Source organism: Leptonychotes weddellii, chromosome 3 (genome assembly GCF_054177405.1).
Source record: "Leptonychotes weddellii isolate Sample4059 chromosome 3, ASM5417740v2, whole genome shotgun sequence".
In the NCBI taxonomy this organism is placed as follows: Eukaryota; Metazoa; Chordata; class Mammalia; order Carnivora; family Phocidae; genus Leptonychotes; species Leptonychotes weddellii.
The window spans coordinates 49,575,925-49,589,954 of NC_138371.1; the positions used below are offsets into that span (position 1 = coordinate 49,575,925).

The window sequence follows — 14,030 nt, forward strand, 5'->3', positions numbered from 1 at the left end:
GTGTGTGTGTGTGTGTGTGTGTGTGTGTGTGTGTGTACCACATCTTCTTTATCACATGAAAAAGTGCTCAACATCCCTTGGCATCAGGGAAATCCTTCATGCTTCTTACAAAGAATGTGTCAAATAATAAAATTCAACCAAGCAAATGTGAAGATCTAATTGGCTTTACTAAACAATTCATGAAAGGGGCAGCACCCTGTCTAGCAAATAGTCAATTCAAGGAGTTAATACAAAATGGAAGGTTTTTATAGACAGAGGGTGAGGACAGGAAAGTCATGAGCAAAAGACAAGGATTGTTGTAGAGGAGGTTGTCTGCTAGAGGAAAAAGCGGGTTTGTTTTTTTTTTTATCATGTAGATTATTTCATTCTTTCTTTGGGGGATGGAGAGGAACCAACAGACTCATTGGTGCTGATGGAAAGAAAAATTTGCGGGCTGACCAGTTAAGGCCACATGTGTTTGGGGAGGCTGAAACTGCAATTAGACTGGGTGTTAAGTTCCATTTTGGGAACTTGGTCTAAGCGACACCATTTTGAGCCTGTGTGTGTGTGTGTATGTGTGTGTGTTTTAACAAATATATAGTTATTTTTAAAAAGGAAGTAAAAAGTCGGCATGCCTCATGATTTATAATGTCCCAATGTATTTTTAGATTATATTATTTTTTTACTCAATATAATTAAATATATTGCAATATATTGAATATATTATTACATTATACTGTATATAGATCATGCTATAGTTAGAATATGTTATTCTCTGAAAAACTAGTGATTTGAAAATTTCAAAGTTACATCAGAAAAGGCAAATAGGCCACCAAATGAGATTTTAGGAAGAGACGAATGGATATATTAATGCAAAGGACATCTCTCTACAGAAGTGAAAATAATCAAACCACCTCCCGTGGAGCCCGCACCCACCCCAATCGCTGCCCCGGTGACGGTGCCTGTGGTTGGAAAGAAAGCAGGTAGTTATTCTGTAGTTTTCTTTTTGTTTGTTTGTTTTAGTGGCTTAATAAAAGTTTTCATCCTTCATTAAAATGCAAGCCCTCTTTTGTTGAAACAGGCATCAACAACTGGGAGGGGTGGGTAATAAATTCTTGATTAAATTTTCTTCATCTGATGTCCTTTCCCAACCTAATCTCTCACCCGTGGGTACACACTGTGTTTTGATTGGAATATACATTCCTTCAAAGTATCATTGCTTTATATGCTTTTGAAATTAAGTAATGAATATGTTCAAGGCTGATGAAAACTAAGAAGACAGACACTCTAAGGATATACATATAGGTAGCCTGTGGATATTCAAATTTCCCATATGCCCTGTAGGAATCATTTGTCATTGTTTGTTTGTTTGGTTATTTGTGTTCTTTTTTTAAAGACTGCATATTAACAAAATGAAAAAGTTCTGGAAATGGATAGTGTTGATGATTGCAAATTGTGAATGTACTTAATGCAACTGAATTGTATACTCTAAGATGGCCAAAATGATAAATTTTATGTTAGGTTTATTTTATCATAAGAAAAAGGAGAGAGACCAAAAAAAAACCTGCATAGTTCAGCCTTTAAATCAATATAAGAATCTAGGTCAATAATAATTTCCTTAAATGTACTAACTCAGTGATATTAACTATCTCAGGTATAAACTTAAGATACTTAGGAGTTGTACATGAACTATCAGTTCATCACTTAGATGATAATCTCAAAACCAAAACTGATTTGATATGTATTGATCATTGATAAATACATGTCCTAATTATTTGATCCTTGGCTAGTTATTTAATCTCTTTAAGTTTTAATTTCCTACTCTGTAAAATCAGATTAATAATTATATCTGCCTATAGGATTATTGTAAGGACTAAATATAGGTAAAACAGCACAGTGCCTGGCGCATAGTAAGCACTATGGAGATATTTAAAATTTTATTGTGTTTAATGACATGAGACAATATATTATATTCTTTGGGCTATAGTTCAACTTTAATATTTTTGTTAATATATTTTGTCACTGATATTTATGATTTGGACATTGTTCTGTTAAAGTTTTACAATTTCAATGTGTGATACCTTTCATTAGCTCAGAAAAGGATAATAACTGCCGTTGAACTAATTAAATATGTGTAAAAATAAAGCTTTTCTCACATTCCCAGGGGCTGAAGCTAGAGAGCTGGTTCTGCAGTTTGTACTGCCCCACATTAATAATTTCATTAAACTCTAAATGTAGGAACTGCCTTGCTTCTGCCTTAGTTCATTGTCTAAGGGAAATCTTCAAAGGAATCCATATGTGTGTAGCACATAGACCCCTTCTCTTTCCTTAATCTTTATGGATTTGTCTGCCCAATTTAAAAAAAATTGGCTTTTGGTAATTTCTGGGCCATTTTTCTTTTTCCTACATTGACTCCTTGTTGATAGAAACTTCTTTCCTAGGTTCACTTAACCAACACATACATAAATATATAAAATCTTTTGCATAGCTAGGCAAGAGTTAAACTTCCTCATAAGGCAAGAGTAATAAGCCTTCTCCCAGAAACAGAAGAATAAGGGCACTTGCTGAAAGTAATTTTTTAATCCTAAATATGTTGGTAATTTAGCTTGGTCACAACATTGACCAGAATGATACTGATCAAAATATGCCTTCCTGGAAATATCCAAGTATTCTCCATGGAAGTCATATAAATAAATCCAATTTCTCCTCATGCATTAATATTTATAACAAAGAACATGACTCACCCTGCATGGTTTACTACTAAGCATAAAATGGGCCTGAAAATTGTTTAAATGCTGAGTTTTCTTTTTATTTCAGAAGCCAAAGCACCTAAAGAGGAGGCTGCCAAACCAAAAGGTCCCATCAAAGGTAACAGTCATTTCCCTGCACCTAAATTGTAACCTTTCACCCTGGGAAACTTTACATTCAAGGGGGAAAAAAGTTTCAAAATTTATAAACAATCTTTATTATTCCTAATCGATTCTGATAAAACTAATATGTCTTCTGACATTTCAAGTAATATACCTCTAATATTATCCAAGTGGGTATTATGTATAACCAACTATATTTTAGCATAATGAACCCTATAAATTCTTAGCTTCATTCCTCATATACATGATATTTATACAGGACAGATAAAATAATAGACCCAAATCGGGACATTTTATATTCGGGTTTAAAACTTGAGAAAATGAAGAACATTTCTTATTCATGGATTCCTATGCTATCTCATTTTCCTATCTGAAAGAAGGCAGTATAAATTCAATTGGCCTTTCAGTTTGCCTAGTCTTTAATTTTCTGTTCTTGTCTTCAAGTTGCTCTATCACTGGTTTGTTCCAGCAGGCAGCCAAGTATGCGCTTCTGACCCTTCTGAAAATGCAAATTCAACGTTTAACTTTCGTTTGAATTAGGTGTCGCCAAAAAGACTCCATCGCCAATAGAAGCTGAAAGGAAAAAGTTAAGACCAGGAAGTGGTGGAGAGAAGCCTCCTGATGAAGCCCCATTCACTTACCAGCTAAAGGCTGTGCCCCTGAAGTTTGTGACAGAAATCAAAGACATCGTCTTGACTGAAGCAGAGTCAGTGGGGTCTTCTGCCATCTTTGAATGTTTAGTCTCCCCCTCCACTGCAATTACAAGCTGGATGAAAGATGGTAGCAATATCCGTGAGAGCCCAAAGCACAGATTCATCGCAGATGGTAAAGACAGAAAGCTGCATATCATGGATGTCCAGCTTTCCGATGCCGGCGAATACACCTGTGTTTTACGTTTGGGAAATAAGGAAAAGACCTCCACAGCTAAACTTGTTGTAGAAGGTAATTTCCAGTCTGCTGAATACGATCCCTATTAAACTTTAATACAACAAATCTCATTAGCAATTTTTATTGTAACTTGAGTCAAAATCTCTCATTTCCAAGTTTTCTATCATTGAAGAGATTGTATATATATTGAAAAGTCTTTGCAGATTTTTAATACTGAAATTCTCCACAGAACTTCCTGTGCGTTTCGTAAAAACACTTGAAGAGGAAGTCACAGTGGTCAAAGGACAGCCGCTGTACTTGAGCTGTGAGTTAAACAAAGAGCGTGACGTGGTCTGGAGGAAGGATGGGAAGATTGTGGTGGAGAAACCTGGCAAAATTGTGCCTGGAGTCATTGGCTTATTGCGAGCCCTGACCATCAATGACGCAGATGACCACGACGCTGGAACATACACGGTTACTGTGGAAAATGCCAACAACCTGGAATGTTCATCCTGCGTCAAAGTAGTCGGTTAGTACTTGGCTGGAAAATTGTGTTCTGCTTATTATACTTACTAGTATATTCTTCTTATTATTATTATATTAGCAAAAGGAAGAGAGAATTTCTTGTTATTATATTAACAAAATGGAAGAGAGAATTTTATTTCCCAGCCTTGTATCTTATCTAAGACGGGGGAATATCAACCCATCATAGCAAGTTAATTATATCCAGTTTTGAGAATTTTTTCTATTTCTGAAATTTACTAAGGAAGTTATTTCTATTACTTGTTCAGGTCATGACTATTTTTTCTGACCTTATTTTCATGCAGAAGTCATCAGAGACTGGCTGGTGAAACCTATACGAGATCAGCATGTGAAACCAAAGGGGACGGCTGTTTTTTCCTGCATTATAGCAAAGGAAACTCCAAACATTAAGTGGTTCAAAGGATATGATGAAATCCCCATGGAACCGAATGATAAGACTGAGATAATAAGAGAAGGAAAACAACTATTCCTCAAAGTCAAGAATGCTACACCAGAAGATATTGATGAATATGCAGTGGAAATTGAAGGGAAAAGATACCCCGCAAAGCTGACACTTGGAGGTATAAAAGTCTTTCCTTATATCCTAAAAAGATAAGTTTGGTGTGTAAAGAAGGCAAAATAACACACCAAACAAAGAAAAAAAAATAGGAAAGGAAGCAAAGCATTGTTAGATTGTTTAAAGCATTACGATTTTTCATCCCTGACCAATACAGAGCGTGAAGTTGAATTGCTTAAACCAATAGAGGATGTTACCATTTATGAGAAGGAAAGCGCAAGCTTTGATGCAGAAATCTCAGAGGCAGACATTCCTGGACAGTGGAAACTGAAGGGAGAACTTCTTCGGCCCTCACCTGTGAGTCATTTCCCATTTTAAGTTGCCGGTCATGTAAAATATCCACATTCTATCTTCAGGTTGACATTCAGATTTGGTTCAATGACGATGAAGTTCTTTCAGGATTCTGAAGTCTCAAAGAGGGGAAGAACTCTGATGCACTATTTGTGGACAGCTCCAGTGATTTTTTTAATATTTCATGGCTAGACATGTTTACTCACTGTTATTAGTAGTAATTTTTAGGACATCCGTAGACATATGTGGATCTGAAACATTTCTCCTCTCTGGAACTTATCTCATTCAAATGCTAACCAAGACCGTTGTTTTTCAGACCTGTGAAATCAAAGCGGAAGGTGGAAAACGCTTCTTAACTTTGCACAAAGTCAAACTGGACCAAGCTGGGGAAGTCCTTTACCAGGCACTTAATGCATTTACCACTGCCATTCTGACAGTAAAAGGTATGGCCTTTAGAACGCATGGGGTGGACTTGACTTCATTTCACAGCCCTGTGCGTTCTGGAAACCTCACTCTTAACATTTGATTTTCAGAAATTGAACTTGATTTTGCTGTGCCCCTGAAGGACGTCACTGTTCCAGAAAGGCGACAGGCTCGATTTGAATGTGTCCTCACTCGAGAGGCAAATGTGATATGGTCTAAAGGACCTGATATAATCAAGACATCTGATAAGTTTGATATCATTGCTGATGGAAAGAAACACATTCTTGTTATCAATGATTCTCAGTTTAACGACGAAGGGGTCTATACTGCTGAGGTGGAGGGCAAGAAGAGCTCGGCACGATTATTTGTTACAGGTAAGAGTTTATGATATCTGGATATAGTATCCCACATGTAAGCACACAAACATATGACTTTAAAGATAGAATGCTGTGTGTGCCATTCTCAGCCTATCAATAACCAGTGTTGTGGCTGGACCAGCCGTTGTGAGTCTTATTATGATTGCAAGATGCCCTCAGCAGTAACCATCAGGGAACGTTGAAAGAGACAGGTTTATTACTTATAGGACCTGGAAATTACACAGCACACCTGGGGCCACAGAGCCAGGGTGTTTTTGGTTTTGGTTTTGGCTTTTGTTTTTTGTTTTTTGGGTTGTTGTTTTTTTTTTTTTTTTTTTGGAGGAGGGGGTGAGAGGTAGAGAGCGGGCCTGGGATTCCGCTTTTATTGAGGTTGAGGGTAGGGGTCTATGGTTTTATTGGCTCACTTTTTGTTGTGAATTTAAAACATAAGAGCAGGACATTAAAGTGAGGGAAGAAAAAAAAACAAGCTGCCCAAGTGGTCAGTTATCAAAATCAACCAAGGTCTCAGAAACAGAGGATCCTGTGGGGCATGGTGGGGAGGGGCCCAGCCTGGCTGCTGATCTAGCCTGTGGCTGGCAATGTGTTTACTCAAGATGGCCATCTCTGAGGTGGATGCTTAGCACACAAAACTGAAGTCAGGTACTTGCATTACAAAAAGAAAAGCCAACTCTCAAGATTTATGCCACAAACACCAAATTCTAATAGGGATAAGTGACAGTGGGCACCACAACTTTACTGTCACATCATCACCAAAAGAGCCCCTTGATTTTTTTTTAATGGAGGATAGATCCTACTTGAAAAGGTGAATAAATAAATGCTATGCGAAATGGATCCTTTTGACCTTGGCAGTTTAGAGTGGACTATTTCTGAAGGTAAACTGTGTTTCTAAGCACATTCTCCACGCTTACACTGCAGGTATAAGGTTGAAATTCATATCGCCTCTTGAAGACCAAACAGTGAAAGAAGGCGAAACAGCAACTTTCGTGTGTGAGCTTTCTCATGAAAAAATGCATGTAGTCTGGTTCAAAAATGATGCCAAACTCCACACGAGCAGAACCGTACTCATCTCATCTGAGGGCAAGACTCACAAACTGGAAATGAGAGAAGTGACCCTGGATGATATATCCCAGATAAAAGCTCAAGTTAAGGACCTGAGCTCCACAGCAAACCTGAAGGTCTTAGGTAAGCATGACCAACAATGACTGGATAGCCAGTTTGGGGATGGAGAGAGGGGGTGGTTGTTGAATATTTTGCCACTTGTGATTCCAGTAAACTTTAATCTTCACGTTCTCCTGATGATCTGTTGACTGGCTTTTCCAGAGGCCGATCCCTACTTCACTGTGAAATTACACGACAAAACTGGAGTTGAGAAGGATGAGATTATTCTGAAGTGTGAAGTGAGCAAAGACGTGCCAGTGAAATGGTTCAAAGATGGCGAAGAGATTGTACCTTCAACAAAATACTCTATCAAGACGGATGGCCTGCGCCGCACCCTAAAAATAAAAAAGGCAGACCTTAAAGATAAAGGCAAATACATGTGTGACTGCGGCACTGACCAGACAAAAGCAAATCTTAACGTTGAAGGTGAGTTGCTCAGAATTTTTCAACTCACCCTACCTGCACACGCAGTGTATTTGTTCAGTCATCCTTACGAAACTCTGTGTACTTTCAGCTCGCCTAATAAAAGTGGAAAAACCTCTGTACGGAGTAGAATTGTTTGTCGGTGAAACAGCTCGCTTTGAAATTGAACTTTCTGAACCGGATGTTCATGGCCAGTGGAAGTTAAAAGGAGAGCCTTTAACTGCTTCCCCTGTAAGTCAAGATCATCCAATCACGCAGGCAGGGGCTTGCTTGCTTGGTTGTTTGGGGTGAAAAAAGATAGACTTCGGGACCAAAATGTCTTGATGATTGGTGGGAATCACCAGTTATGACAATGATGTTCTTCTTGCTCTGTCCTTCTTCTACCTCTCCGAATAGGACTGTGAGATCATTGAAGATGGGAAGAAGCATATTCTGGTCCTTTATAACTGCCAGCTGGATATGACAGGGGAGGTCTCCTTCCAGGCCGCCAATGCCAAATCTGCAGCCAATCTGAAAGTGAAAGGTATGCTCTGCCTTTCAGCCACTCTTTTGTTATTTTCTTTGCAAGACTTTGAGACCCTGAGCTGACTGGGGGTCATGAACGGAAGCATAATCTGGTTTCATCCACCCCGTCTTCTCTTTGCAGAACTGCCACTCATCTTCATCACGCCTCTCAGTGACGTTAAAGTCTTTGAGAAAGATGAGGCTAAGTTTGAGTGCGAAGTGTCGAGGGAGCCCAAAACATTCCGTTGGCTGAAAGGAACCCAGGAAATCACAGGTGATGACAAAGTTGAGCTTATAAAGGATGGCACTAAACATTCCCTGGTGATCAAGTCCGCTGCTTTTGAAGATGAAGGAAAATACATGTTTGAAGCCGAAGATAAACACACAAGTGCCAAACTGATCATTGAAGGTAAATATTCTTTATGAAATAGACCCCTTTTAATTTTTTTTTGCTTTTATTTTTATGGTTCCTCCTAAAGGGCGGGAATTAATGAGGTTTTCTTTTCTGGACAGGAATCCGACTCAAATTCCTCACCCCACTCAAGGATGTAACAGCCAAAGAGAGGGAGAGTGCTGTGTTCACTGTGGAGCTGTCCCATGATAACATCAGGGTTAAGTGGTTCAAGAACGACCAGCGCCTGCACACCAGCAGGTCGGTCTGGATGGACGATGAAGGGAAGACTCATTCCATCACATTCAAAGACCTCTCTATTGATGATACCTCTCAAATTAAAGTGGAAGCTATGGGGCTAAGTTCAGAAGCTAAACTCACTGTGCTTGGTAGGTGTTTTTTTTCTATTTATTACATTAAACTCAGCAGAAATTTGTGGAGTTATCTATCATATAAAATTATCTTCTAAGGGTTATATTGCATGAAAGCAGCCCCTGTCCTTATCAGGTGTCTTCCTAAAATATTTTTACCTAAAAATATGAGGACTCTCAAGTAATGAAGACTCAAGCTTACAAAATAGCCAGTTCAGATCAGAAATAAAACTCTTAATTATTGAGCTCTGTCATGTTTAAAATAGGGTTATAAATACTTCCCATCTCCTCATTTTATCAAAATTATTTCAGGAAAGTGTTTTCAAACTTCTAGTAAGAGAGGAAGCACAGAAGTTACATTCATAAAAGTCATTATTTTTCTTGGCCCCTCAATATCAAGCAGATTACATATGAAGTCTAACATATATAGAAACTATTAATGGCAAACTATTGATATAAGAAAAACTAATAGTGTGAATCTGAAAGCTTCAGGTGGACATAATGGATTCGCAAAGGAATTAGAAATTTAGCTGAGTCATAAAGGAACAAGTCATTATATTTGAAGCTAAATTTCTTAGTGTCTTTCAAACTACTATCAATAACGTACTTCAAAATGTAAGATAGATGGATGATTAGTTCTTGATAAATCACATGCACTGGTTCCCTTTCTAACAAATAGAGAACTTCTGAACATAAACATGTTAAATAAGTGAAAGCTTGGTACAATTTTAAAAATATGCCCAGAACTCTGCGAGCAGCCTCTTGAACTTTCCCAGGGATTGCATTTCCTTGGTGGTTAATGAAACATTTTCACTTACTCTTTACTTGCAGAGGGAGATCCATACTTCACCGGAAAACTTCAAGATTACACTGGTGTAGAGAAAGACGAAGTGATTCTACAGTGTGAAATTAGCAAAGCAGACGCACCAGTGAAATGGTTTAAGGATGGGAAGGAAATAGAGCCATCTAAAAATGTTGTTATTAAGGCGGATGGCAAGAAGCGCATACTCATCCTAAAGAAAGCCTTGAAATCAGATATTGGACAGTATACCTGTGACTGTGGGACAGATAAGACCTCAGGAAAGCTTAACATTGAAGGTGAGGAGATTTCCATGAGTTCCACTCTTGAAGCCGTCGGCATTATTTCTGCCAGAGGCTAATGACGCAAGCTGCGCCTTCCCTTTTCTAGATCGGGAGATCAAGCTGGTGCGGCCTCTGCACAGTGTGGAGGTGATGGAGACTGAGACGGCCCGCTTTGAAACTGAAATCTCTGAGGAGGATATCCATGCCAACTGGAAACTCAAGGGAGAGGCACTACTCCAGACACCTGTGAGGCTATATCTGAACTTGTCAACACCTAGAGGCACTGTGTGAAATAAAAAAGGACAGGCAAAAAGTCAGAATGCATGCAGGGCATTTAAAACATGATATCGGGTTCTCTATCAGACCTTAAGCCAAAGAGAGATACTAGGATCTACAAATTTAAAACATGGTATCGGGTTCTCCATCAGACCTTAAGCCAAAGAGAGATACTAGGATCTACAAATGTGCACAGACAGGCACACTTGCCTTCTTTTTGATCCAGGTGGTATAAGGTCGTAGATACCCTGCGATGCTGCTAGTTGGTTCCGAATTATACAGGTAGAATACATCATGCTTTCTGATAGTACCTGCAAACTTTATTTCACGAAAAAGAGCTCAAAATTACATCAAATCTCCTCACTAGTTATTTGTAACGTTCCTTTCATTAAGCTAGGATGGCCTCAGAAAAAATGTCAGAGATTGTTTCCTACGAAACCTTTTTTCTCTCTTGGCACAGGATTGTGAGATCAAGGAAGAAGGCAAAATGCACTTCCTGATTTTGCACAACTGCCGCCTGGACCAGACGGGTGGGGTGGATTTCCAAGCTGCCAATGTGAAATCTAGTGCCCACCTCCGAGTGAAACGTAAGTTGGATGTGTTTCTGGTGAAAAGAAAGGATGTGCTTTTGCAGAAAATGAATGTAACGTTAATTGGAATTACTTAATTAGTTAGAAAACATTATTGAAGTCCAGAAACTGGCTTTCTTGTATTTACTTCTTTGACATCCTACTATACACAAGGTTCGAATTCCAAGGTTTTGGAAATTTCTCTGACCTTGCTTGCCCTTAAAAGAAAAGAAAATTAAGCAAGTCATATTCTCCTGCTGTGTACTCCTTCCATTCCAAGTAGTAATGCATGCAATGAGCATCTAACTCAGCACGCTGAAAGACCACATCCCTTGATGGCTGTACAACCATAACACCACAGAAAAACTCGGCTGTGTGGGCACGTCAGACTCAAGAAGGGAGATGGGGTGTGTGGGCTAACATTTTTGGAAGGTGCAAAGTGTTTGATGGATATGGACAGGCTATGTGATCGCGGGGCCCCTGTCCTCTCCCAATCACAGTCTTAGTTATTTTGGAAGTCACATACCACATGTAGCAAGAGGAACTTGATGCCTGGCAGAGAGACAGATGCAGCGCAGATTTCTTGCTGACCTCGTGTATCACAACGGAAGGGCCCCTACAAATACCCACCCTCTGGCCACCAGCTCTCCCCTTCTCGGCACCAAGGGGCCACATTCACCTGAGAGTTAAAACAGCGGCCAGTCCTGCAGCTCTTTCCTTCTTGAAGAGAGCAACCACGAAGATTAATAACTAAGTGTATTTATTCGTTTGGAATTACAAAATGAGTGATCCCGAGCTGTTTCCTTCTTCTCGTAAAGCACGAGTGATTGGTCTTCTGAGGCCGCTGAAGGATGTCACAGTGACCGCAGGGGAGACAGCCACCTTCGACTGTGAGCTCTCTTATGAGGATATCCCGGTGGAATGGTATCTCAAAGGGAAGAAACTTGAGCCTAGCGATAAGGTAAAAAGCGTGCGTGTGGTTTCCATGTCCTGCACTTCCTTTTTCTCTCATGCTTTCCATCTTCACCTGTATGTTCTTTGTTCTTTGCTTTCTTATGTCCCTTCCTCATCTTTTCCCTTCCCCTTCCCTACTCTAGCCCGATTTCTGTTGAAATTATAAAGCAGATTCATCATATCTTTGTTGGATTTAACCTGATGGTATTTTTATTGAAATGGAAATAAAAATTTTAAGTACGATAAGGTTTTCTGTTTTTTGAGGAAAAGACAAACACTCATTAGCTATCAGTGATAGTTTGTTTGATTAACTGGAAGACAGGAGGGATCAAAAAGGCCTTCTGATCAGATGTCTTGTAACAACAGCCCACATTAAGTTTTGTGACTAATTCTCTCCGTGCTCTCTAGTGTTCTGCATATAAGGGGATTAAGAAGAGAAGATGGAAATTCCATTTCAGGCAGTTGATCAAGTAGTTGAGATAACTTCTGGGCAGATTTGCTCTTCAAGCATTTCCACAAAGCTATTTTTAACCCTCAAGTGCTTTGAGCTGTGCAAATTCTGGAATGCCAAGTGGACTATTTACAGTGCAGCTGACAGTTGTGACAAGAAGGAGGGCTCTGAGGTTATCCACATGTGTGAGCAAATATACATTAAGTTTGAGGAAATAACCAGCTCTCAGTGTTAGTTCATCTATGCCCAAAATTTTAGCCATAAGTACAAACTGCAATGACCATTCAGATAGACCCAAAATATAATTTCCCTAAATTGAGCTATCTGTTCTGCTCCCCACAACAGTCTGTCTGTTTAAATTCTTTTGATAATTCTCCATTAATTTTGAATTCTTGGAATAAAACCTACAGAGAATGTCCAACATAGGTTGGAAATAAAGCACAGGCAGTATATTATTCTAGGACATTTTTTTTCAATATTTAAAAAATAATATCAAAGATGGCATCAAGGCTTCAAATCAAACTTTTTAAGAGGTGAAGGAATATAATTTAAAAGGGATTCAGGTAACAAAGAGCCACAAAGTTGAGTGAAGTAATTAATAAGAAGGCAAATGCCTTTGAACAACTGTAGTAAAACAAAAAAAAAAACGAGTATTCTACCAGAGCGATTAAAGGGGAATTCAGTAACAGACAAAGTCCACCTGCTACAAGACAGTAACGGCGAATCGGTTTCCTTTTTTACCAAGGACAGAAAAAGCCGCTGTGCATTCAAATGGCAGCATGAGAATTAAGTTACATGTGAGGACACTTTCCCTGCAGTGAGGTCTTCTAAATACTGAACTAAGCAATAGAGGCATCTCCACCTTCAAGTTTGCTTTTTTTTTTTTTTTGAAATGAACATTTGTCCCATGAAGTGTAGTTTCATTGCTTTCATGTCCAAATGCAGAGAACTGGTTGACTTTTCAAGATCCTTTGGACATTTGTAAACTCAAGACTTCAATAGAGGAACACTGCTTAAGGACAATATTATTCTTTTGCTACTGAGTATCTTTTGGTCAAATTAAGAGCTTTTTTTTTTATTAAAAATCAGTCTCATTAGTTCTAATGTAAAACACTCTATTTTAATTTGAAATGTAGACTCCTAAAAAACTTATCCATATTTCTTTTATTTAAAATATATATATATAGTCACTAAACTTCTTTCTGGGAATAAAAAAGATCACTTTACTACAATGCTCTGATTCTCTTGCCATAAGAATTTTAATTCTTTACTTTAGCCATCCAAAATACTTTAGCAATAAACTTGCTCTTGTATTATTTATATGTCTCTTTTCTTTTCTTTTTTTTTTTAAAGAACTGAAAGAGGGGCGCCTGAGTAGCTCAGTCAGTTAAGCATCTGCCTTGAGCTCAGGTCATGATCTCAGGGTCCTGGGATCAGGCTCCCTGCTTAGTGGGGAGTCTGTTTCTCCCTCTCCTTTTGCCCCCCCCACCATGTTCTCTCTCTCAAATAAATAAATAAAATCTTTTTTAAAAAAAAAAAACTTAAATATAACTGTGAAGTAATAAAGTGATTTATTACATTTTGCAAGTTTTGTTTAAATCTATCGTAACAACCTTGCTAATACCAATTTAATTCAGGCCTTTCAACTTCAGTTTGCAAAAATGTTTAGCCTCCAAAACTACACCAATCAAACAAATACAGGTGATGGGAATAGGAAATCAAAAAAGAAAATTTTAGAGAAAATGAGGTTCCCCCCCCTTCAGCCATCAGTCTGAGAAAGCACTGGTAAGTCCTAATTGGCCTTTAATAATTATGAATTTAAACTTTAACAGCTTGGTCACAGTCATAATGCCCATTACAGCAATATGTATCCATGATAGGGTAACGATATTAAAAGGATAGTTTCTTAACATTACCCTTACAAACATAAACCACCACAAAATT

At 38.5% G+C, this 14,030-nt stretch overlaps 1 protein-coding gene across 22 annotated transcripts in view; it reads left to right on the top strand.

Annotated features, from left to right (window-relative positions):
• The window catches only part of TTN (titin), a 270,727-nt gene that overhangs the window by 156,964 nt on the left and 99,733 nt on the right, over positions 1-14,030 (top strand). For all 22 annotated transcript variants that reach the window (XM_081814090.1, XM_081814067.1, XM_081814082.1 and 19 more), the window contains 18 exons: positions 873-962; positions 2,797-2,847; positions 3,390-3,791; positions 3,967-4,245; positions 4,544-4,819; positions 4,973-5,112; positions 5,423-5,549; positions 5,640-5,903; positions 6,822-7,088; positions 7,227-7,490; positions 7,579-7,718; positions 7,884-8,010; positions 8,134-8,400; positions 8,505-8,771; positions 9,585-9,851; positions 9,943-10,082; positions 10,573-10,699; positions 11,500-11,642. In XM_081814090.1, the coding sequence (XP_081670216.1) occupies positions 873-962; positions 2,797-2,847; positions 3,390-3,791; positions 3,967-4,245; positions 4,544-4,819; positions 4,973-5,112; positions 5,423-5,549; positions 5,640-5,903; positions 6,822-7,088; positions 7,227-7,490; positions 7,579-7,718; positions 7,884-8,010; positions 8,134-8,400; positions 8,505-8,771; positions 9,585-9,851; positions 9,943-10,082; positions 10,573-10,699; positions 11,500-11,642 (3,638 nt within the window). The remainder of the gene's footprint in view (positions 1-872; positions 963-2,796; positions 2,848-3,389; positions 3,792-3,966; positions 4,246-4,543; positions 4,820-4,972; positions 5,113-5,422; positions 5,550-5,639; positions 5,904-6,821; positions 7,089-7,226; positions 7,491-7,578; positions 7,719-7,883; positions 8,011-8,133; positions 8,401-8,504; positions 8,772-9,584; positions 9,852-9,942; positions 10,083-10,572; positions 10,700-11,499; positions 11,643-14,030) is intronic.